At 49.9% G+C, this 24,840-nt stretch overlaps 1 protein-coding gene and 1 long non-coding RNA gene across 3 annotated transcripts in view; one reads left to right on the top strand and one right to left on the bottom strand.

Annotated features, from left to right (window-relative positions):
* The window catches only part of BMS1 (BMS1 ribosome biogenesis factor), a 58,084-nt gene that overhangs the window by 14,384 nt on the left and 18,860 nt on the right, over positions 1 to 24,840 (bottom strand). For both annotated transcript variants that reach the window (XM_044296487.1, XM_044296486.1), the window contains exons 8-18: positions 24,600 to 24,796; positions 24,141 to 24,280; positions 22,419 to 23,065; positions 21,976 to 22,077; positions 20,692 to 20,846; positions 14,382 to 14,463; positions 13,922 to 13,998; positions 13,362 to 13,556; positions 12,991 to 13,179; positions 12,677 to 12,857; positions 6,572 to 6,630 (exon numbers count right to left, since the gene is read on the bottom strand). In XM_044296487.1, coding sequence (XP_044152422.1) covers positions 6,572 to 6,630; positions 12,677 to 12,857; positions 12,991 to 13,179; positions 13,362 to 13,556; positions 13,922 to 13,998; positions 14,382 to 14,463; positions 20,692 to 20,846; positions 21,976 to 22,077; positions 22,419 to 23,065; positions 24,141 to 24,280; positions 24,600 to 24,796 — 2,024 coding nt within the window. The remainder of the gene's footprint in view (positions 1 to 6,571; positions 6,631 to 12,676; positions 12,858 to 12,990; positions 13,180 to 13,361; positions 13,557 to 13,921; positions 13,999 to 14,381; positions 14,464 to 20,691; positions 20,847 to 21,975; positions 22,078 to 22,418; positions 23,066 to 24,140; positions 24,281 to 24,599; positions 24,797 to 24,840) is intronic.
* Positions 1,672 to 3,001, top strand: LOC122940112. Its single transcript, XR_006390242.1, has 2 exons — positions 1,672 to 1,931; positions 2,749 to 3,001. It is a non-coding gene; the product is annotated as an uncharacterized LOC122940112 (long non-coding RNA).

Genomic DNA, 24,840 nt, shown 5'->3' on the forward strand with positions numbered 1-24,840 from the left:
CACCCAAGAAGAGTTGGGCGACCTACCCGAGAGGAGCAGTCTGAACCTGGCAGCAACAGACTGGAGCGCAAAGGGCGCCAATAGGAAGGACCCACACCACACTGCATCCGAGAAGAGGAAATGGTAGTAGGCGAGGGAACCGTAGTCCCGCCAGAGCCAACGTAGAGGTCGAGCGGCACTGTAGACAACACTCTCGACCCCGACCGGTTGCGTAGGGAAACAATGCCACTAAATGACGAATGGGTACGCATCAAGGAACCCCGAACACTCCCCAGGTGGAAAGGCCAACGAACATGGTGGGTGCCGACAACAACGGGACCCCACCGGAGAATGGGTACCACTCAGCTCAGTGCAGTAGCGAGCCAGCAGAGCCCGTCTACGTACATACAAGATATACAGCTGTGAATACATTGAGCATCCATTGTCGCGTGTCGGACAACAACACCTTAGGCTCACAAGTGGACAGAACGATCTCCTCAGAGAAAGTGCAAGCTTGCGACAAGCAAACACACCCCAGAGAGAAAAAAAAAGTATGTCGCAGGAAGAAGGGAGGCATACGTACTAGCAACCCTGCAGGTAGCGAGAAGGCCAACCCACCCAAGGGAGGAGAAGGCATACACGGCCCAAAACAACGCACAGAGCGCACAGCCACAGCGTCCCACAGTATCCACGGAAGTGTAAAGTGCAGCCCGAAAGGGAGTTATGCACAAGACCAGTACCGGCATGCGAAGGAACGCAAGTAGTCCGCCCGGAAAAAAAGGGGGGGAAGGTACCTGGCAACTCTGCCGATGGCAAGAGTGGAAAGGCCCTGAAAAGGGGGGGGCATGCACCGGAAATCCTAGCAATAAAAGATTGTGCAATAATCTACCCAACACCGAATTTCGCGAGAGTGCAACTACTCCGCCCATGAAAGGGGAACGTCCAGTACAGCATACACACGGACAGCCGTGAATCTCGTGAGCGTACAAATTTCCGCCCATGGAATGAAGCACAAGGCCAGCACCATTCCCAAAGGGGGTGCAAGCAGCGCACCCCTGCTAGAGCCATGCTCACGGCCCGCAACGCATTTGGTGAAAATGCAGTGACCCAAACAAAAAGGGGGGAGGGGGGGGTGCACAAGGCTACCATCGCATCCCAGGAGAGCGCGAGCATCCGCCATGGATGGGGGTCATGCACCTGGCCGGCAACGTGCTGGCACAATGACACCCAGTCAGTAAAAAAGGTGCATGAATGTCGCCTGAGGAGAAGAGGCATGGCCACGCCGGCAGCAATCCAGCGCGAGTGCGGAACACCGCCCACGGAAGGGGGCCATGCATATAGCCGGCAGCGGATCTGGTGAGAGTGCAAGCACTCAGGCACGTGGCCAGCAACCTACCGCGAGAAATGCAAACCAATAAGAGTGCAGCCGTCCGCTTACGAAAGGAAGTCATGCACATGGCCGGCAGTAAATCCAGTAAGAGAGCAGTGTTCCGCTTATGGAAGGGGGACGTGCACATGGCCAGCACCGCATCTGGCGAGAATTCGGAATTCCTCCTATAGAAGGGTTTCATACACATGGCCGACAGCGAACACAGCGGGAGTGCAGCGTTCCGCCGAAGGGGGTTACATACATGGCCGGCAGGGAATCCAGTGAGAGTGCCGCGTTCCCCTAAGGAGGGGGGGGGGGGGGTCGTACCCATGGCCAACACTGAATCCGGTGAGTGCAATTATTCCGCCCCAGAAGGGGGACATGCACCTGTCCAGCATTACAACCAGTGAGTGCAGCGTTCCCCTAAGGAAGGGGGGTGTCGTGCCATGGTCAGCACCGATCCGGTGAATGTAGTATTCCACCTATAGAAGGGGGTTATGCACATGGCTAGCCTGCGGCCAGAGAGCGCAGAATTCCACTCAGGAAGGGGTTCATGCCCATGGCCAGCACCATAACTGGAAAGGTGATGTCCTGCCATCCCAGGAGAGCGCGAGCATCCGCCATGGATGGGGGTCATGCACCTGGCCGGCAACGTGCTGGCACAATGACACCCAGTCAGTAAAAAAGGTGCATGAATGTCGCCTGAGGAGAAGAGGCATGGCCACGCCGGCAGCAATCCAGCGCGAGTGCGGAACACCGCCCACGGAAGGGGGCCATGCATATAGCCGGCAGCGGATCTGGTGAGAGTGCAAGCACTCAGGCACGTGGCCAGCAACCTACCGCGAGAAATGCAAACCAATAAGAGTGCAGCCGTCCGCTTACGAAAGGAAGTCATGCACATGGCCGGCAGTAAATCCAGTAAGAGAGCAGTGTTCAGCTTATGGAAGGGGGACGTGCACATGGCCAGCACCGCATCTGGCGAGAATTCGGAATTCCTCCTATAGAAGGGTTTCATACACATGGCCGACAGCGAACACAGCGGGAGTGCAGCGTTCCGCCGAAGGGGGTTACATACATGGCCGGCAGGGAATCCAGTGAGAGTGCCGCGTTCCCCTAAGGAGGGGGGGGGGGGGGGGGGTCGTACCCATGGCCAACACTGAATCCGGTGAGTGCAATTATTCCGCCCCAGAAGGGGGACATGCACCTGTCCAGCATTACAACCAGTGAGTGCAGCGTTCCCCTAAGGAAGGGGGGTGTCGTGCCATGGTCAGCACCGATCCGGTGAATGTAGTATTCCACCTATAGAAGGGGGTTATGCACATGGCTAGCCTGCGGCCAGAGAGCGCAGAATTCCACTCAGGAAGGGGTTCATGCCCATGGCCAGCACCATAACTGGAAAGGTGATGTCCTGCCATAGAACGGGCGGAAGAGGGGGCGCCTACACTTGGCTAGCGCCGTATCCCGGTAGATGGCAAGGGTCCGCCTAAAGAGGAGACTTGCAGCCGGTCAGCACCGCAGCCGGGGAGCGCGACATGCCGCCTACGGAAGGGAAGCATAGCATGCAGCCAGCACCACTGTATCATGCTGCAGCGTCCTGCGCAGCCATTCCGTTATTTAATAACTCCGCCATGGAAGCCCTTTTTTTTTTTTTTTTTTTTTTTTTAAAACATAGCCACTCTGAGGCAAGAAAGGGCCACCATACAGTCCTCCCAAGGCACTGAGAGACATAGCCTCGTATAGGCTTATTAGGAAGCCCACCAGGACATAGAGGGGGTCCTCCAGAAGAGAGCCGGCCCTTGGAGATAGCCGGCACCCAACAGGTTAACAAAGATCCGGCCTGGGGGGCGGCGCTGCGATCCTCTGGGGGGGCGGAGGACGTGCGGGCGGGAAGAATTCGCGCCGCGAGACGTTCCCGCCCCCTCCAACAGAGGCCGGGATGTTGCGGCCTAGTAGGACCCGAAGCCGGGGCCTAGATTTTTGCGGCGCCCGGCCGGCCAAGAGGCAACGACGGTGAGCCGGGACCTGGAGGGAGCCGGCTGTCGCATGTACCAAACGGCCGCGGGTGCCCAACCCGCGGGCCGGCAGAGACAGAGGTCCGGAGCAGCAGGCCAAAGCCTGGGTCAAAGTCTGCGGCACCCGGCCGATCGGAAGCATCAGCAGTCGGCCGGGGCCTGTTGGAGCATCGTGCAGGCCGCGAGGCCCTGCGTCTGGCAGCGCCTGGAGCGGCCCTTTGGCTCTAGCACACCGGTAAGGAGGGAGACCCCGGAAGCCAGCACTGCACCCCCTGCCCTAATGGACATCTGTAGTTCCCCTAAGGAGGGAGAGAGAGACAGGGGCAGCTAGCGTGGGCCCCCTACTGAACTGCGACCGGCAAGGGGGATGGACGGCATAACCCCTGTGTTAGGGGCAGCTAGGAGCAGGTCTCTGGCCCTATATTCCTCCACAGCAATGCCATGCTCACCCCTGTGCAATCCCCTATGGAGGGGCATTGTATTGTCGCCCTGCGGCCACCAGTATGGTGGTGGTGTGGGGCTATATAATTATTGGGCAACAGCTAGCCCAGGAGCCAGCGTAGGTCTGCCGGGACCAGCATGGGAGTCCAGCACGCAGGATGGCCAGGGAGGGGGACGTAGGGCTGGAGAAGCCTCTCTCTTACCACAGCCGTCTTCACCCTCGGTCCGTTCCAGCAGGGTCGCCCCTTCAGCTACTGGCACCGTAGTGGCAGGACGCTGGCGAGGGACTTGGCGTGCGGGCGACCCTTGCGCTGGCGGGATGCAGGGGAGCTGGGCTGCCCTGGTCCACCTTGCCTTCTGTGGGGGAGGCAGCAGTGCGGGAGCCCGGCACTGGCGCAGCTCAACCCCGGGAGAACAGAGAGGTCTAGTGCGACTCTGTTGTCCCTGATGATCTGGAACAAAAAGAAATAAAGTAAAAATCAAAAAATTAAACAAAGGAGAAAACAGCCCTGCAGTAGCAGGGAGTGTCTTGCCTCCTTGGACACTAAGCAAAAACTGGCAGTCTCTCTCTCCAGGCTGAGGGTATAGCTGTGGAGGAGGGGCTTAACAGTTTTCACTTAGTGTCACGCCTCCTATGGAGATGAGCTATACCCAAGGTCTTCTGTGTCCCCCCAAGGAAACTGGGCGAGAAATGTCCCAACGTATTTCCCTGTACGAATTGTCGTACAGTTCATCAGGGGACAAACATAATGAGCAGTATAATACAGTATCCAAGTAAATAATTGCAAGTGGTTACCAATAAAGGGGTTGTCCGGGTTCAGAGCTGAACCCGGACATACCCTTATTTTCACCCAGGCAGCCCCCTTGAGGCTAGCATCGGAGCATCTCATGCTCCAATGCGCTCCCTTGCCCTGCACTAGATTGCGCATGGCAAGGTCTCTTGTTTTCAATAACACACCCGGCAGTGTGTTCGGTGACGTCACTGGCTGATGGGTGGGCTTTAGCGCTGCCCTAGCCGTTTTACTGGCTAGGGCAGTGCTTAAGCCCGCCCATCAGTGCTGGTGACGTCACCAGGCTTCCTGGCAGCCCCATGGAGAGCCCGGTACGTCACTTGATCTACAAAAAATGCCTTTGCCCTGAGATCGAGCATGACCTGCTCTGGTGCTAAAGTCAGGGGAGCTGCCTGGGTGAAAATGGAGGGATGTCTGGGTTCAGCTCTGAACCTGGACAACCCCTTTAATAGCGCCAGCACAATATGGTAACCACACCGCTATTGTCCATATAATGTAGACTGAGGAATGCAAGACACAGGTGATAGCTGTACCAGTGTGACAATGTGACGGTGTGTTCCAGACCGATGGATAGGTTGAGATGTCAGGTGTTAAGAGCGCTGATATAGACGAGTATGGAGGGAGCAAGAGCCAGTGAGCGTCACATTACATTTGCTTCTTTTTCACACGTGTAACACCATTTCAGATGTGCACATACATTCTTTTTTTCGTGTGTAAACACAAAAAAAAACATGCGTCATTTTGAGGTGAAAAAAAAGTGCTTCGATTCAGTGCAGATTTTTTATTTATTTTTTCCACCCCACCCTTCAGCCTTTAATTCATATGTAATATAACCATTGTAGAATTTGATTTTATTTGATATAGCTAATAAAGATTACATCCTAGATAAAATACCATGGCCCAGATTAAATGTATCTAATGAATTTCCGTATAGAATCTGCCTAAAAAGTGCTGCAAATTGGTACAATTTTGGCAAAACTATGGTTTCTAAACGTGTTCTGACTTGCTTGAAAAGAAGATGGGGCTTGGACGCAGAGGCGGAGCTTCACTGGAAAGGGGTATGACCCAAATGCGCCACAAATCTGGCATAAAATTCTGTAAGCCAACCAGTAGTTAATACGGAGTTAGAGAAAAGTGTGTAGCAGGTTTATCATGCGGCTGTCATATCTAATGCAGGTCTGCACAGCCTACATTTAGGTCATCTACAGCAGTGGTAATTCTCAGCCACTGTGCTTTAATCTTTGCTTTCAGTTACAGCGCTCTTTTTTTACAATGGAGACGGATTTAGGTGTAATTGTTGTAAAACAAGCCTTCGGCACAAAAAGCCAAGATAGTGGTCTGTACTGGGAAAGGCATGGCATCTAGAGAAGTATGTTGTACCCTTGAAAAGGCTCTGGTATGATCGCATCTTCAGTATGCAAACCAGTTTTGGGCACCAGTCCAAAATAAAAAAAAAACACTGCAGAGAGCTGGAGAGTTCTCATAGAGGGGCAACCAAATTAAATATTTTGGTCCCCCACTTTTTGTATATAAGCAGCCAGCATGTGACCACTCCAGCCAGTCAGTAGCCTCAGCAGTCACATGCTGTACTACTGGCATCAAATCTCCCATCAGTAAGCAGTAATGCCAGCAGTATGGCACATAACCGCTGTGACCACCAACTGCCAGAAGCGGTCACATGCCTGCTGCTTGTTAAGATATCGTAATGTTAATTTTACATTTGTTGTTTTTCCTTTTTTTTTTCCATGACAGCTCTACTGTACTGCTGGAAGCCTTGATAAGGTACTGCGGCAACACTATATGCATCAGATAAGTCCTTGGATGTCTCTCCCTTGATTTCTGGGGTAGTGATCCTATATCACTTCCTGGAGACTGTGATAAACTTGTAAAGGGGTTTGAGATAAAATAATTCTCAATTTTACATGTATTTAACTACACAGTAACACCATAGACCATCAATAGTAGACACATTCACTTACTGTGGTGCTGCTAACAGACTGGACCGCTAGGAAGCCAGTACCCTGAGGAGTGATAGGTCCTATATAAGGGGAAAAAGAAAAGTGACACTTTTCATAAGCATTTGGTATAAAGACTGCAAATGTGAACTCCAGTAGCTATGCAAAAATTGGATTTTTTGTACTCACCGTAAAATCCTTTTCTCGTAGTAGGCATTGGGGGACACAGCACCATGGGGACACAGCACCATGGGTATATGTCCAACTACCACTAGGAGGCACTAGACACAAAAAGTGTTGGCTCCTCCCAGGTGGGCTATACCCTCTCCACAGGCACGAGGCTATTCAGTTTGTACCAAAAGCAGTAGGAGAGAGAAGAAAAGCAAGGAACCAACAACTCCCGTACCGGGAAAGATCAAAAGACCAGCCCGGAGAAGCGGAAGAAAAAACATAGGGTGGGATCTGTGTCCCCCAATGCCTACTACGAGAAAAGGATTTTACGGTGAGTACAAAAAATCCAATTTTCTCGTGCATGGCATTGGGGGAGACAGCACCATGGGACGTCCCAAAGCAGTCCCTGAGGGAGGGAAAAGAAGAGACGCGCCACCGGTTGGGCATACAGGTGCAGGAGAACCATGTGACCCAACGGGAAAAAACACGAGATGGGCAAGAGGTTCCATAACAAGGAAGAAACCTCAGAAGAAGCAGGCAAGACTGCCAGCACCCCAGGACAAATGACTGGAAGAAAATCCCAAATGCAAGAAGGTGGCAAAAGGAAACAGAGCGCAGCCAAGGGCTGGAGAAAAAATTAGGACAGCACCGCGTGGTGAAACTACCCAACGCTCTACATTGTCTCAGACCCAAAAAACCTGTGGCCATCCCCTGAAAGGCCAGGGGAGAAAAGAAACAGGGAAGCACTGAAAACCAAACGAGTGGGGGAAGCCATAGCAAGGCTCACATGTGAAGGGAGGGGACTCCCCTCACCGCAAGGCCAGGAAAGAAGCTAAGCGCCCCATGTAAAGGTGAACCCAAGGCTGCTAGAGGAAACCGCCAACCCTGGAGAAGGAGGGGGTTGTAGGTAAAAAACCAGGAAAAGAACGACAGCTCCTGCGTCCCCAAAAACAGGAGACGAGGCACAAGCCTCCGAAACAAGATATCACCGTGAAGCGTAAGACCAGAGGAAACTCTGGGCATGTGAAGTATCATGGAAAAAAGAAGCCAGATACAGGCCAGGCAACCTCGGCAGGACACACTGGACTGAGAGACATGGGAGTAGAAGGAGAGCACTCCAAAAAACCTAAAGAGGAAAGGTCCTACAACAGGAGGAGGTCCCTCCCGAAGGAGACCATACGGTGGAACTGCAAACCGCAGCACTAAACCACTCAATACCAGGTACTTGACGTGGGAGGATGGAAAAAAAGAGACACAAATCCAAAGAGGACCTCAAATGAACAGGGACTCCCGAAAGGAGTACCCAGTATGGGCTCACAAGGAACCAGGAGCTGAACCACCAGAAGACAACGCAAGCCAGAATATCCAGGAAAGGCGAAAAGAAACCACCATAGGGGAAGGGGCATTGGCCATGGACAACTAGCCGTACCAAGAATATTGACCAGCAAACCTTAAACATTGTCCCAGAGAGGGCAAGAACAGCAGCTCGGGATGTACCACAAAACGACAGACATCCATATGCATAAGGAATGCAGAAGTCGCCATGAAAAAACCGGGGTAGCCTACATAGAAATGTAGAAACCAGCTGCGACCGGCATACAGAAAACTTCCAGGGGGGAGAAAGTACCAGACAGGTGCAGACGACGGCAAGGTCCAAGAGGACTGCCCCTTCGCCATGTAGCACAACTAAGCAGAAAATACAAGGGAATACCGAAAACACCTGGACCCAGAAGGAACTACGGGGCCCTGTCCGATACCAGAGCAATCAGCTGAAAATTCAGACAGGTGTGTGTGGCGCTCAGAGGTCCTGTCCTTGACCCGTCAGGGAGGACGTCCAGCAATGATAAAAGCCGTGGACCCAGAAGGATTCCGTGTGGCGGACATCCAGCGATGACAGAAAACCGCAACCGCGGCCGATGCCACCAGCTACGTGTCCAAACAAGGTAGAAGATCCAGTGGAGATCCTTGTACTTCACCAGGAATGGGCCGCTCAGCAATTAGGAAACAACGCGAGTACTCCCCTATAACATGGGGTAACGCGGAGCACAGCATACCGTAGTACCGTAAAGAGAAGGCAAGAGCAACTACAGCACAAAGGCCAACAACCACCTGGCCACGGAGTAGGGAGCGTGGTTGAATGAGGACCACCCGCCGGATCAGACAGATCGGTCATATACTGGAGCTACCAGAAGTAGCAGTAGACCGACAAGGTGGGGGTTGGGCTGGCCCACACCTGCCAGACATGGTAACCATGCACATGCTGAACGAAGGGGGCCTGGTGCAGACAGTGCCTTGAGAGGTACAAGGAGACCAATGAGCGCGACAGTAAAGGAGTGGCAGATGTATGGAAGAACCAAATGGATGGAACCAACAACCGCAGCACAGATTAGAACTCGTGGGCAGAAAACACCCAGTAATACAGAAACTGTCTGAGCTACAGACCGCACCACAGGGCCCAGCGCTTGGGGTACTACAACCACACGCCTAAAATATGGGTAAAGTGGCTGCATGTTGCCAACTAAGGAGAGTGGAAACATAGCCACAGCATCTGGGAATGAGACAGCATTCGGAGGGTACAGGTACACAACCTGTAAAGTAGAAATATGGCTGTGTTAGAGGGACTACATTTAAGATCGAAGCAATGTGGCCGCATGGTGCACCCTAGACCCAGAGAGGTGCAACAGCAACCGCGTTAAGAATGGAACCCAGTAGGGCCGCACGGTACCACAAAGAACAAGACAGGTGCACACCACAATCAGGTAGGTGCAATGGCAACAGAAACAGGGCCGCATAGTACACCCTAGAAGCCAGACAGGTTGAACGGCTGCAGCATCGGAGACGGTTCAGGGACTCTACCCATGAAGGGAGTAAGATGGCCGTTTGGTGCACACTATGATGAGGTAGGTGCAATGGCCACGGCAATTGGAGGAGGCCTCAATATCTCGTCCTGTAAGGAAAGAAAATGCCACATGGAACACCATAAAGCCGGACAGGAGGAACGGCTACCGCATCCGGAGATGGCTCAGGTACTCCACCTGTTAAGGGATCAAGGCGGCAGGGAACAGACAGGTAACTGAACCGGACAGGGGCAATTCTAAAGCAATTGAAAGTGGCCTCTACATTCCGCCCGTAGGGAGAAATGTTGCCGCATGGAACACAACAGAGCCCGCCAGGGGTATCGGCTACAGCACCGGAGATGGCGTAGGTACTCTACCTGTGAAGGGAGCAAATTGGCTGGGAACAGACAGGCGCAATTGCAGCGGCAATTAAAGGCAGCCTGTATCTCTCGCCAGGAAGGGAGAAATAGTGTCGCATGGAACACCATAGCGCCAGCCAGGGGAATCGGCTACAGCATCAGGAGATGGTGTAGGTACTCCACCTATGACAGGAGCAAAGTGGCTGGGAACAGACAGGTGCAATTGCAACGGCAATTGAAGCGGCCTGTATATCTCACCCGGAAGGGAGAAATAGTGCTGTATGGAACACCATAGAGCCAGCCAGGAGTAATGGCTTCTGTAGGTACACTACCTAAGCAAAGGGGCAAGGCGGCTGTACAATTGCTCTGAACTCACCAACCTACAGGAGGCGATAGCCGAGCTAACCGCTTGCCCAGAACAGGAACTCCCTGTAATGAGGTAGAGTGGCGAACACCAACACCAGGATGGGGACCCCACGGAAACACTCTCAAATGTGTAGAGGATAACCCCTGGTATAGGGGAACCAGGAAGGCTTGTCAGGGACAGCCTATGGCAGTGGTGCAGGAACCACCCTGTTAAGGAGAAGGCGTACGTATCAGACACCGGGTAGGTGACTCAGTATGCTAAACACGAGGACGGCTGCCTTACCTGTGCGGTTGAATACCTGTGCGGTCAGGGGAGCACCATCCGAAAATCCACTAGAGGTGATACCAACCCTGTTTAGGTAGGAGAGGTTCCTCTGTGCACGTAGTCTTGACCTCCCAGAGGGCTTCTATATGGAGGAAGACCGCCTGATGCTCTGTTCCGAGGGAATCGGTGCAGAGGTGTCCCCAGAGGCAACGGATGGGGTGACAGGAAGGATTCGTCACCAGCCTCAGGCCTGTCCTGGGGGGGATCCGAGGATGCCGAGGAGGGGTGGGACCCCGTTGAGACCACCCGAGGGTGTACTGTGAGCTACCCCTCGCCGAACCCGGGTGCAGGTACCCCTAACTGAGCATGCCCCATCTGCAGGGAGGACCCTGGAGGGCAGAGGTGGCCGCAATATGGGTTGGTAGCGTGCCAGCGACACTGCTAGGGAGAGTCGGCCAAGGTTCCTATGGCATTGACACGGAGGGACCCATTCATGGGGAACCTACACAAAAAGATTGTTCAGGGAAAACAATGGGATCTGGGAAGAGGTACTGCACACCAGCAGGGACAGGCTGACCACATGGCAGCCATTGTAGACAGCGAACGCACGTGAAAACACGTGGCGACCGAGGAGCTGTTGGGAGAAGAGATGCTCAAAAAGCAGCCAGCAGAGGCTGTCTATCCTGACCCGGACGCAGTGTTCCCCCAAAGAGGTGCAGCAGCAGCTTGTTCCCTAAAAAGAGGTGGTCAGTAGGGCTGCAGGGGACATGAAGCAATCGAGGGGTTAACCACCCCCTCCAACAGAAAAAACACGTTAGCCCAGGAAAGGGAGAGGAGATAGCTCCTCCCGAGGGCCGGGCGGGGCTCAGAAAAGCCCGGGAAGCAAGGGGGAAGGGCCAGGAAGATTGCGGCCTAGCAGGCCCAAAAGCAGGGGCCTCGATTTATGAGGCGGCCGGGAATGGAGCAAGGGGGGCGGGGTGAACCGCGGCCGACAGAGGGCCCACCGGACCATAAAAATAGGTGAGTAGGGTAGGGGGGTTGAAGCGACACCTGGGGATAGGCAGATCAGGGCAAACGGAGCACCTGGGAGCCGGGGACAGGCCATAGAAGATGAGGCCTAGTCCCGGCAGAAGCCGGGGACTAAAGTAGCGGGGAAGCCAGGGAGAGACTGTGTGGCCAGGGAGGAGAGAAAAGACCAACCGAGGGGGAAAAGAAGGGAGGAAAAACCATGAATATAAACCCCCCCAGGAGGGGGAGAGGGGGGGGTTGGCTAGGAGGAAAGAAGAGGCTCCCCAGGACCCCCAGCTAAGGTGGAACCCATCCCCCTGGCCACAGAAGGGAACCTAACCCTGGGGCAGGGACACAGGGACAGGGGAGTATACTCACCATCCGATATACTCACCATCCGATGTCTTCGGGCGCAGCACGGTCACCCCTTCGGCAGACTCAACACGGGAACCGTGGGAATGCCGGCAAGCCACTGCGGATGCAGTCCGTGGGGACTGGGTGACCGGCGATGGTACCGAAGTACGCGCCCGCAGGGGGGGCAACTAAAGTGGAACACGATGGAGCCCCAGCCTGCAGCAGGTATAACGGTGGAAAAAAACCGACCTGCGGAAGAGAGAAAAAAAGAAAAAGAATAAAAATAAACAGCAGAACCTGCAAAAAAGCAGGACAGGTCTGCCTCCTACGGACACTAGACTAAAACTGAATAGCCTCGTGCCTGTGGAGAGGGTATAGCCCACCTGGGAGGAGCCAACACTTTTTGTGTCTAGTGCCTCCTAGTGGTAGTTGGACATATACCCATGGTGCTGTGTCCCCATGGTGCTGTGTCCCCCAATGCCATGCACGAGAAATAGCATTACATTTTTGCCGTTTTTACTGCATATAGTTCAGGAACTATTAACATTGCATTAATATTATCAAATCCAGTTTTTTCTACAAAAGTGATCAGCAACCTCCAGCACTCCAGCTGTTCTGAAACTACAACTCCCAGAATCCTTCTCTTACTGCTATGGGAGTTACATTAACAACCAAGCGTGCATGCTGGGAGTTGTAGTTTCACAACAGCTGAAGTGCTGAAGGTTGCTGATCCCTGTTCTACAATGTAGATAATAGTTCAGACACTCACCCCAAATAGTGGCACCGCAATGCATGTGTTCAGGGGTATACTTAAGAAGCCGGTGACGTCCATTATGATCCTCAATATAATACAAAGGAATAGTCTGGAATCGTCTCCAGCCCAGGGAAAAAATTAAGGGGTCTCTTGTCTTCAATATCCTCTTATGCCAACGGTGCTTCTTAAGCCGCATCTAGAGATATACACAAAACATGTTGATGTCTTCCAGGGCTTATTTAGAAGTTGAATTCATCATATGCTAGACTTATAGGCATGAGCTCGTCATACTCTTAACGACGATATTAAGATGACTGTTTTACGGATACCTGGATGTAACCAACATTTCCCTCGCTGTTGCCAAGTCCACCAAGGATCAGTGGGTAGTGAGGGTCAAAATTGAGAACAAACTCGCAGGGCACATTTTCAATCTCCATCCGGAGATACATGCCAGGCCGGAAGCCTTCGTACTGCACACGGATCTCATCATCTTGATCCTCAAATTCAGCACGATTCAGCTAAGAGAAGGAATTTGGTACATAAGTGAACTTTGTGGGCAGTACAAAACCAGCTTCATGCAAAGCTAACAAAATGAACACAACGCAAGAAAATACAAGCGGAGCTTATTTAGTGCTCAAGAAAAGTGCGTGCAAAATAAATGTATTTCTATCATAATGAGTCACTTTAAATCAGCACTAACTTCTGCTTGCTTCTGCATCTCTCCTTTTAAGTCATCAAAATATGTGGCATCAGCGTCTCCATCGTCATATTCCATGTCAAAGCGTTCCTTGAGATGCTTCTTCTTCTGCAGACGCTGCTTTGTATCTTCTTCCTCTGCTGGAGCAGCTTCATCTGCTACTTTTTCTTCATCTCCCTCCTCATCTTCCCCGTCAGACTGCAATACAAGATTTCAGGGTAAGACAAGTTAGACCAAGTGTGGCCAAATCTTACCATGGGCCCACTTCAAATGTTAGAGGCCAGCAACTACCACCACAACCCTTCTCAGAAGGACTCCCACCTATAACCTCCCCCCTAACATATTTATTCCCCACAAACTTCATTGGTGTGCTTTCCGTATGCAAGCAGCAAATTGCAGAAGCACACAGCAACTAAATGCACAATGGACCAGGATAAAAACTAGGTCACTAGGACCAATTTATTAGTGGTTAGAAAGACTGAGTTTGGTCCAGCATGGGTTAAATTAGTTAAACAAAGGCAAACACTCAATTACAGCAATACAACCTGTTATATATATATTACCTCCTTATCCTGGGACTTGGGTTTGCCCTTGTGCACTTCCCCTGTTTCCAGATCTTCAAAGTCACCATACAGCTCCTCTGAGAATAAATTAAGGCCCAACAGGCTCATATCTCAAGTCACACAAAAACTATAAACTCAGCACATAGCACAAATTAAGCTGTTAACAGGTAGAAACAGCGATTAAAAGGTTATCCCATCTTGATTTTATATAATATTGAAAGGCTATGCTACAAATGTCTGATAGGTGCAGGTCTCAAGAACGGAGCAACGTCTAGTAGCCACACATCCAGCATTCTCTCCTATGGCAAGCCACCTCTCCATTCACAGCAGCTATAAGATGAAATGGGTGCAGGTCCCAGTGGTGGGACCCACATCTATTGGAAATAAATGGCGTATCCCTTGGATAGCACATAAATGTTGAAATGGGAATACCACTTTCCAATGCATAAAACAGTTTTACCTTCTTCTTGTAGCAGCTTCTCGGCGTCTTTATCGGCTTCCCACTTTCCAGTGACAAAGCAATCACGAATGCAGTCCATAACCTGAATAAGAAAGTTGTTGAAAACAAGCTAGGAAAACTGTAATAAAGATACTAGACATCAAACATGGCTAGAACCAGATCAGATTAGTCATACCTTGCAGCAGTGATCTCATTTTGACGTGACCGCTGCAGCCAATCACTGGCCTCACCGATGCACTAAAGAGGCCATTGATTGGCTGTAGGGCTGAAACGATTATTCGAATAACTCGATTAAATCGAGTCAAAAAATTCATCGATGCAGTTTCCCTGCATCGAGGAATCGTTTAGATCACGTGATCACGGAGCGGGAGTGAAATTAAGCGTCTCACTCACCGCTTCCGTGTCCTCCGGAGGCCAGAGAGGCAGGACTGAGCCGGCCGGCACAGCGGAGGGAGGAGGAGGGAGTCTCTCCCTCCCCACTGTGCGCGGCTGCCGCTGAACACCAATGAGGACAGAGTAGGAGGAGGAGGGGAGGGACTGTGGCCACTGCGCTACCAATGACTGTGCCGGCCATATCCCACAGGGTCCCCCTCCTCCCCCCCATCATTGGTGGCAGTGTCAGTTCCGATCAGAGGCCCAGCAGTGTAATGCTGGGGCTCCGATCGGTTACCATGGCAGCCAGGACGCTACTGAAGTCCTGGCTGCCATGGTATGTTAGTGAGCAGAGAGCAGCGCATTATACTCACGTGCGCTGTGGCCGGCGGTCGCTCCTTCTCATAGGTCTGTGCGGCGCATTGCTAATGCTGTAAGCATTAGCAATCCGCCGCACAGACAGAAGAAGGAGCGACCGGCGGCCACAGCGCACGTGAGTATAATGCGCTGCTCTCTGCTCACTAACATACCATGGCAGCCAGGGCTTCAGTAGCGTGACTCCTGGCTGCCATGGTAACCGATCGGAGCCCCAGCATTACACTGCTGGGGCTCCGATCGGAACTGACACTGCCACCAATGATGGGGGGGAGGAGGGGGACCCTGTGGCCACTGCCACCAATGATTAATACTGGGGGGGTTGCGTTACCAGAGGGGGCAGGCAGATCAGAGGCTGGGGGGAGGGGGCAGGCAGATCAGAGGCTGGGGGGAGGGGGCAGGCAGATCAGAGGCTGGGGGGAGGCAGATCAGAGGCTGGGCTGGGGGGGGGGGGGGCAGATCAGAGGCTGGGCTGGGGGGGGGGGGGCAGATCAGAGGCTGGGCTGGGGGGGGAGGCAGATCAGAGGCTGGGCTGGGGGGGGGGGGCAGATCAGAGGCTGGGCTGGGGGGGGGAGGCAGATCAGAGGCTGGGCTGGGGGGGGGAGGCAGATCAGAGGCTGGGCTGGGGGGGGGAGGCAGATCAGAGGCTGGGCTGGGGGGGGAGGCAGATCAGAGGCTGGGCTGGGGGGGAGGCAGATCAGAGGCTGGGCTGGGGGGGAGGCAGATCAGAGGCTGGGCTGGGGGGGGAGGCAGATCAGAGGCTGGGCTGGGGGGGGAGGCAGATCAGAGGCTGGGGAGGGGGAGGCAGATCAGAGGGGCTGGGGGGAGGCAGATCAGAGGCTGGGCTGGGGGGAGGCAGATCAGAGGCTGGGCTGGGGGGGAGGCAGATCAGAGGCTGGGGGGGGGAGGCAGATCAGAGGCTGGCTGGGGGGAGGCAGATCAGAGGCTGGGGGGGGGGAGGCAGATCAGAGGCTGGGGGGGGAGGCAGATCAGAGGCTGGGGGGGGGGAGGCAGATCAGAGGCTGGGGGGGGGAGGCAGATCAGAGGCTGGGGGGGGGAGGCAGATCAGAGGCTGGGGGGGGAGGCAGATCAGAGGCTGGGGGGGGGAGGCAGATCAGAGGCTGGGGGGGGGAGGCAGATCAGAGGCTGGGGGGGGAGGCAGATCAGAGGCTGGGGGGGGGAGGCAGATCAGAGGCTGGGGGGGAGGCAGATCAGAGCTGGGGGGGGGGAGGCAGATCAGAGGCTGGGGGGGGAGGCAGATCAGAGGCTGGGGGGGGGAGGCAGATCAGAGGCTGGGGGGGGGAGGCAGATCAGAGGCTGGGGGGGGGGCAGATCAGAGGCTGGGGGGGGGGGGAGGCAGATCAGAGGCTGGGGGGGAGGCAGATCAGAGGCTGGGGGGGGAGGCAGATCAGAGGCTGGGGGGGAGGCAGATCAGAGGCTGGGGGGGGAGGCAGATCAGAGGCTGGGGGGGGAGGCAGATCAGAGGCTGGGGGGAGGCAGATGGAGAGAGAGTGGTTAATGGAGGCTGCAAGCACCACCTTGGCATGTATAAAGTTATTGGTTTAGAGAGGGGTTAATGAAGGCACCTCCAAGGTGCTTTCATTAACCTCTTCAAACCAATAACTTTATACATGCCTAATGCCAAGGTGCTTCCATTAACCCCTCCAAACCCAATGGGCATGTATAAAGTTATTGGTTTGGAGGGGTTAATGGAAGCACCTTGGCATTAGGCATGTATAAAGTTATTAACCCCTTCAAACCAATAACTTTATACATACCTAATTACGTACGTTATTTTAAGTAGCTTTTTCTTATTAGATTACTCGATGAATCGAAAAATATAATCGATAGAATACTCGATTACAAAAATATTCGTTTACTGCAGCCCTAATTGGCTGCAACGGTTACATGTTGTTAATTTGACATCATTGCTTGAGCCGGGTAAGTAGAGGGTGGGCAGAAGAACCTGTAAAGTGGTGAGAGATCTGCCGGGTAAGTACTTCCTGAAACCAGACAACCCCTTAAATTAGGTTTATTGTATTATGTTTCTTCTGCCACCAGGTGCCACCTTAATTCCTTTTATCTCAAGAGAACCTGCCACCACGGAATAAAATGCAATCTGCAGGCAGCATGTTATAGACCAGGAGGAGCGGAGCAGATTAATATACAGTTTTATGGGAAAAGATTCAGTAAAACGTGTGATTTATACATTCATATCTCTGCTATTTCTTCCCAGTATACAATGAGTCAGAAAAAGCAGATATAAATGTATAAATTACAAGTTTAAAGGGGTATTCCCATCACATACAATGGGGGCATACACTAGGATATGCCCCCATTGTCTGGGACCCGCACCTACAACGAAAACAGAGCGGGGTGAGCGGTGGCTGGAAGACCCCGGATTTCCCTGGGTCCGTCCACCACCAAGCGCTGCTCCCCGCCGCTCCCATAGAAGTGAATGGGAGCGCACGCGCACGTGCGTCCCTTGCTCCCATTCATTTCTATGAGGCAGACGGAAATAGCCGAGCCAGCGCTCAGCTATTTTCGGCGGCCCCATAGAAATAAATGGAGGGCGGCTGCGCATGCGCAGCGCATGCACAGCGCGCCCTACGTTCATTTCCCCGCTCCATTCTCATTGTAGATGCGGGTCCCAGAGGTGGGACCCGCACACATCAGACAATGGGGGAATATCCTAGCGATATGCCCCCATTGTGTGTGTGTGTGTTGGTAAAACCCCTTTAACTTCACCCACACCTATGCATCAATCTGCCCAGCTCCTCCTGCTCAGTCACAAGCTGTCTGCAGATTGCACTGTATTTTGTACTGACAGGTCCTCAAAGTATTGTGTGATTTTTTTTTATTTTTATTAATCTCACAATTTTTGTATTAATCTCACAATTTTTGTATAACAATTATTCAGTTTAAATTATTAATTAATAACATTATATATTAAAGTGGTATCTTTTTATATAATACTCTCTTCCTGCATAATTATGTGGTCTTTAGTTCTGTATTGCAGGTTGACCCTGGCGGTTGTCCGGTTTCTCCCTGAAACCTGACAATCCTTTTAAGGCTCAGTGGACAAAAATATATGCATAATACCATCCATGGGAAAAATATAATGTGACATCACAGAGCAAGAAAAAAGAATGTAAAGGCTCAAATGTCTCAAATAAAGTTAAGATAAATAGCTGGGTGCCTGCACCAAAAGGTGACCGATCACACCCAACAAAATTCCAGCAAATGATTCCTGTGAAGAAGTTGGTTACTAGCGGAATGATCATACACATTTTAGTCCATACTGACTGCTGCACTTGTTCAGACTGGTCATACATGTTCAATGACACGGAGTGAAGGGCAAACAATCTTTTTAAACAAAGTTCTTTTTAAGATGGTGGTGGTGTCCAGATGCCAGGTACAACCAATGACTGATTATTTTACTTTACATGGTCCATTTTGATCAACTTAAAAAGGTATTCCCATCTGAGACAACGGGGGCATATATTTCGCTAGTAGTGTGGAGCGGGGAATGTGGTTGCCGGAGGGCCACCACCAAGTGCTTTCCCCATAGTAGAGAAGGGGAGTGATGGAAATAGCCGAGCCAGCCCTCTGCTATTTTTGGTGGCCCCATAGGAATGAATGGAGGGCGGCTGCACATGCACCCTAGATAACTATAATGAGCAGTCATTAGATTGCTGTTGCATTACACTGCAATGGATTGCAATTTATTGTAGATTTGCTATGTTCTTATGTGAAACCCAGCAGCAAAGACGACCGATACGAGCGGGCACCATTTTCAAACCCCACACTTCTAACAAAGAATGGTGGCGGTGCTGAGGGGGTTAATAAATATCATCCACATGCCGCAATAAATAAATTGGCAGAGTAAATCGACTTGCGGTGAAAATGTAAAATCTACAGCATGCCAATTTATTCCATTGTGGATTTCAACATTTCCAATGCAGAGTGAAATAGGAAACAAATCCACAGTATTTCTGCTGTGGAAAATCCATGGTTCTGAATAGGAATTTATAGTGACTGTTTAACCACAAGAGGGTCCAGTATAATCAATGGAAGTCATTTAAATCATGTGCATGACCCCGCCTGATATGTCTTAAAGGGGTTGTGCCAGTACATTCTCAAGATATCCCATCAATATCTGACTGGTGGGTGTCCGATTCTGCAGTGTAATCCTGAAGGGGAAACAGTGCTCATATGGGCGCCACCTCCTCTTCAAACACTTACCGGTACTCAGGCCCCCACCATTCAGATATTGAGTAGGTGTACTTGCTACACAACCCCTTTAATACATCAGCACTAGGGTTGTCACGATACAAAATTTTTTATTCAATTTCAATACCACGCGGGGGAAAAAAAAAAATATACCAAAAAAGCTGCACGCATTTCCCTTTTTTGGAACGTTCGGTCCATAATAGAACAGTTCTATCTTATTTTTATATTTTTTGGGGGGGGGGGGGGCTGGGAAAGACAAGGTGAACAAAAAATATTGCAAATCGCGCCGTTTTAAAAAAAAAATGTATTTTCTGTTCTAGCGTTCATCGCATATTTTTATAAAATTTTATTAGTTTGGACTTTTCGGACATGGTGATATGTAATGTTTATTGTTTATATGTTTTATATGTAAAATTGGGAAAGGGGGTGATTTATACTTAATATTTTGGTGTGTTTTTTTTTTTTTTTTTTTTTTTACTTTTTATTTAACCATTTCCCCCCTTAGGGACTATAACCTGGGATCTTTTATTCCCTTGTCCTATTCACCCTAATAGATCTCTATTAGGGCGAATGGGACTTTAAACTCTCCCTGCTACCCTGTGCATAGCGCACACAGCAGCAGGGAGCTTACCATGGCAGCCAGGGCTTCAGTAGCATCCTGGCTGCCATGGTAACCGATCGGAGCCCCAGGATTACACTGCTGGGGATACGATCACAAGCTGCCACTGTACCATCAATGAGGAGGGGGGGATTCTGTGGCAACTGCCACCAATTATTTAATACTGAGGGAGTTGGGGGGGGTGCGCACTGCGCCCCCAATGTTTTTAAGCCATTAATACAAATACAGGAGCGGCACCTGAGGGGGTTAACTGCCGCTGATCGCAGCTTCCCATCATAGAGGTCGGGTGCCGGCTATGTGTTTCTGCTGCCGGCACCCGCCTCCTGTACCTGTATTAATAGGTTACATATGTTCATTGGTGGCGCAGTGGCCACAGTCCCTCCCCTCCTCATTGGTGGCGGCAGCACAGGGGGGAGGGACAGAGAGACTAATTCTCCCCTGTGCTGCTGAGGAACATGGCGCGCGCCGAGAGCCGCACACTCCATGTTCTCTGATACTAGGCTGCGCAGTAGCGCAGCCTAGTATCGGTAAATGGCAAATCCCGGAATCGAATCAAAACCGGTACAAAAGTATCGATTGGGTGGGGAACCTTCTGTATCAATCATCCATTATAAACAGAATATTATAAATGCATTGATATCAATGGTTGATTCTCACTGTGAGAACTGCAAGACTTCAGAAATTGATGGATTTACTAGCCTTCCTAAGTACCTCATCATCATGCCAATCTTGAGGACTTTCGACTGTAAACTTCGAGCAGTCTAGTGCATTTGATGCTCTCTTAGATTCCTTATCTGGACGACTGACATGGAACAGACCACCAAGTTCTCCTTCATGATCCTCTTCCTCTTCCTCATTCTCAACCACTGTCAGAATATAAACCAAATTACAATATTTTCTAAATAAAAATAATTTTAAATAAAATTGATTTTTGAAAAACAATACATGGATACAAGCAATTAGACAAGTTTTATAAATATTTCTGGGATAATCCCACCCTAGCATTTATTGTCATATTCACAGGGTATGTGACAAACGGAGGTCTCACTCTTAGGACCCATCCATATCTCCACAATAGTCATAAATATCTAAAATGGGAATACCCCTTTAAATAGCTATTTAGAAGTTGCTTGCAATCGCAGACAATTTTGGAGGGACGATTACAGAAAGGTATTTAATGCAGTTTCTGAAGCTAATACTAGGAGTGGAGTGAAAAATAAGAAGTAGAACCTTATATATCTCCCCTCCCTTTGTGATCCACCTCTGACATTGGAGTCAAAAACCACATTAAAGGGCACCCCAAGTGTGACAAACAGGTTCCCTGAGAGTACAATATTGACAAACTACCTTAAGGAGGGGCTATAAATATCATATAGGTGGGGGATATACTGCTAAGCCATGTGACCGATGAATATGAAGTCACTGGCCTAAATAAAAAGGCTGCAGTTCTCACAGAAGCGCCACTTCATCTTCAATAGCTGATCAGCAGGTCCCAGGTGTCCGACCAAAATCGTTCCGATACCGATGACCTATCCTAGGGATATTTGACTTCCTATCGCCTCTGCATATGTGGAGAGATTATTAGTGATTTCCTTCACATTGGTAGGATACGTGATATTTTTCTTACATAACTTTCTTCTATAAAAGGCTGAATTGGGTGGCTGGATGTCTTTTTTCAGCATTATAAACTATGTATGTTAGACATTCGGCCTCTATACTGATTTATAATTAGGTTGTGCTTATAAACAGCAGTCAATAAGAACAATCACGATCATAGGGCAATGCATGGAGAGACAGAAGTCTGATTTCTGATGACACTAAATGATGACACTATGAGGCTAGTCCTCTGTACCACTTTTGTGAAATGGTGCAAATTGATTGAAAGCAACAAGAAGCAAAATAAACTAATATATGAAATAACTAAATTAAATATATGAAACTCCTCCATGCTCGTTTCCATTAGCCTAGAGTAGAAGACCATAAAGTGTACGTCACCTGTTCCATAGACAAGTTTTCGGAGGTTAGGAACAGACTGCTGCTGTCGAAGGAAAACTTCAGCTGCTTTCTTCTTCAGGTCTTCTTTCCACTTCAAAGCTCCTTAGGTAAAAAAAACAAGGTATAAAGAATCCAATATTAATACACAAGATTGAACATATACATCAAATATAGGACTTCTGGAAGCTGGACTTACATAGAAGAATTTTAACCAATTAAAAGATGGCATGAAAATAGACAAACAATTGATGCTTGAAATGATACAACCAAAGTGTCAGTTTTCTGTTGAAATGACCCACCGGTATGTGGGTATACGATTTCATCATATGTTATGGTTTTTGACACTGACAAGTAAAAGTTACAACTGCATTTTATCAATGGAAAGGATTTCTTCTCTAAATGGTCAGTTACAGAGGATATTTTAGGGACACTGGGTAACTCACCAGCTGTGTCTTCAGAGACATCACTGTCTTCCATGAAGTCTTCATCTTCTCTTAATAAGTCTTCTTCATCACCACTGTCCTCTTCAGACGTGCTTTCAGATTCATTTACACCTTTAGGTGGCTCTTCATCAGTAGCCATGTCTTCTACTTCTTCAGAATCAGATGATTTGCCATCCTCGCCAGTGCAGTTCCCACTATCCAATGCGGCTGTTGATTTTCTACCTCCATCGCCCGTACACGTCCGTTTCGTCGAAGTCCTCTTTTTCTTTACCACAACATCATTCTCATCACTGTCCTCTTCTTCCTCAGCCGTTTCATCCTCACTGTGCTCCAGGTCATCATCGCTGTCTGCAAAAGCTGGCATCTCTGAACTATTTGGTTTAAGATGTTCCTCTGCTTTAACTTTATTTGCAACTCGTCGACTTGGATGTTGATCATCATCTTCACAATCATCTTCTTCCCCAGACAAATCAGCTTCATCATCATCCTCACCAATTTCATCATCATCATCCTTCTCTTCATTTTCAGATTCCTCATCGGCATCTTCCTCATCAAATTCCTCATTTTGGTCTCCTTTGAATACAGCTTTACGACGCACCCGACCAGTTTCAGCATCTATTACTTTTTCCTCTGTTGGCATTTCAAACCTAATAAATGACATTAATACCAGGCACCATGAAGACATTTTCTCGAGACTTACAAAACATACATTAGGCAATATTTCCTGCCAAATTTAATTCTAGGCTTCTGCAGTTAGTGAGCATGTCACTGGGGGTCTACGTCAGTGAGATCTTAATGTCTGCATTTCTGGTGGTCTAGGGCAGGTGGTTTTTAAAACGTATGTCAGAAAAGCTGCTGCTTAAGGTAGGGTTTGGACATAACGGCTTTTACACTGCAAATCTTCAGCAATTTACAGCACAATACAAGTAAATAGAATTGTCTAGACCCCATCCACACATACTGGACAATTCCGCACAACAGAGCATGCTCTTTGTCATGAATTTGCTGCACAATCTTCTGCACCCAGCCTACAGTAAACATTGCTTCTGGTCCACTCAGATTAGCAGCAGACCAGATACTGCAATAGCGCCATAGGGGCAAATCAACTAATCGACATGCTACAGCAAAGCAAAACATTGCAACCCATGGACACGGGTGATCAAATCAAAAAGAGTCTGTTAGACATATGTAGGGGCCGGCGACAAGAGGTAATTCATTCTTACCTGTTATTCACATACTTAAAAAATGAGCTTTGAATCCAGCAGGAACAGTTCCTGCAAGTGCACCGGAAGTGTATCGAGGGGCAAACCGCAGGTTCCAGTGCTTCAGGCTGAGAGTAGGAGCAGCTCCACAGCCCCTCCACTCTGCTGTGATTGACAGCTGTGGCCGTATCCTGGGTGGACACCACAGCTGTCACGCACAGTGGGTCTTGTCTCTGGGGCACTTTCAGAAGCTGTGTCCGCAGCTTAAAAAGTTCAATTTCTCAGCACTACCGTAATTAAAAGAGACAGAGGTATGCAACTTCCTGTAACCTCTGCCACTACCTATGTCTGTCAGTAGTTTGTCTGGCATTAGTGGCCTGACATGACTTCCCCTATGATAACCATTGATCACTGAAGGATTGGCTTCTCTAAAAATCTGATCAACAGGCCAGCTTTTTAATATTTGCCAAATCAAAATTACTAATTAAACTAAGCAGATAAACCAATTAACAGAACTTACTCTTTGCTCTCAACATCCTCCATTCCCAGAGGTTTTGAGTCAGTGAATAAAGACACTTTGCTGGTGGACATCTTGGAATCGATGGTGACATTGGTTGAAATGAGACTCTTGACCAGTTCATGTGAGGGTTTTGCAGCTCTCTGAAGGAAAATAAAATGAAATCATTCAGATCCATCAATGTAGTCACAATGCAATGAAGCATTACAGATCTCTTGTGGAAAAGTGCAGTCAATCATTTACACAAATTATATTAATCACACCGCATTCACATCCATTGATGACTTTAAAACAAGCTCACCAACTCTAAGTAACAGCTGAACCCCTTTGGTTCTTGCAATAGATTTTCAGAACAGAAAATCTACTGGCAACTTGTAAAATGTTTTTCAGGTAATTTACTCAACCCATTTAGAGAGCCTTATGTCCCCACAAGATAAACAGGCACCCGCTTGGATCTCATACCTGCTGTTCTTGTTGAGCATAGTTTGGTCCAAGGTCGATATAAACAGCATCTTTATCATAGACAACACCTCCAACACCCGAGAGCGGGGCGTAAATTGTCTTCTCCTTCTCATTCAGAGAACGCTTTTTCAGCTGGTCTGGCAGGGGGCACGGGTCAGGAAGGAAGCTTACCTCAGAGAAGGCAAAATCTCCAACACCTACAAAGAGAGAGCTCAATAAAACCTACAGATCTTATAATTTA

Source organism: Bufo gargarizans, chromosome 6 (assembly GCF_014858855.1).
Source record: "Bufo gargarizans isolate SCDJY-AF-19 chromosome 6, ASM1485885v1, whole genome shotgun sequence".
Taxonomy (NCBI): domain Eukaryota; kingdom Metazoa; phylum Chordata; class Amphibia; order Anura; family Bufonidae; genus Bufo; species Bufo gargarizans.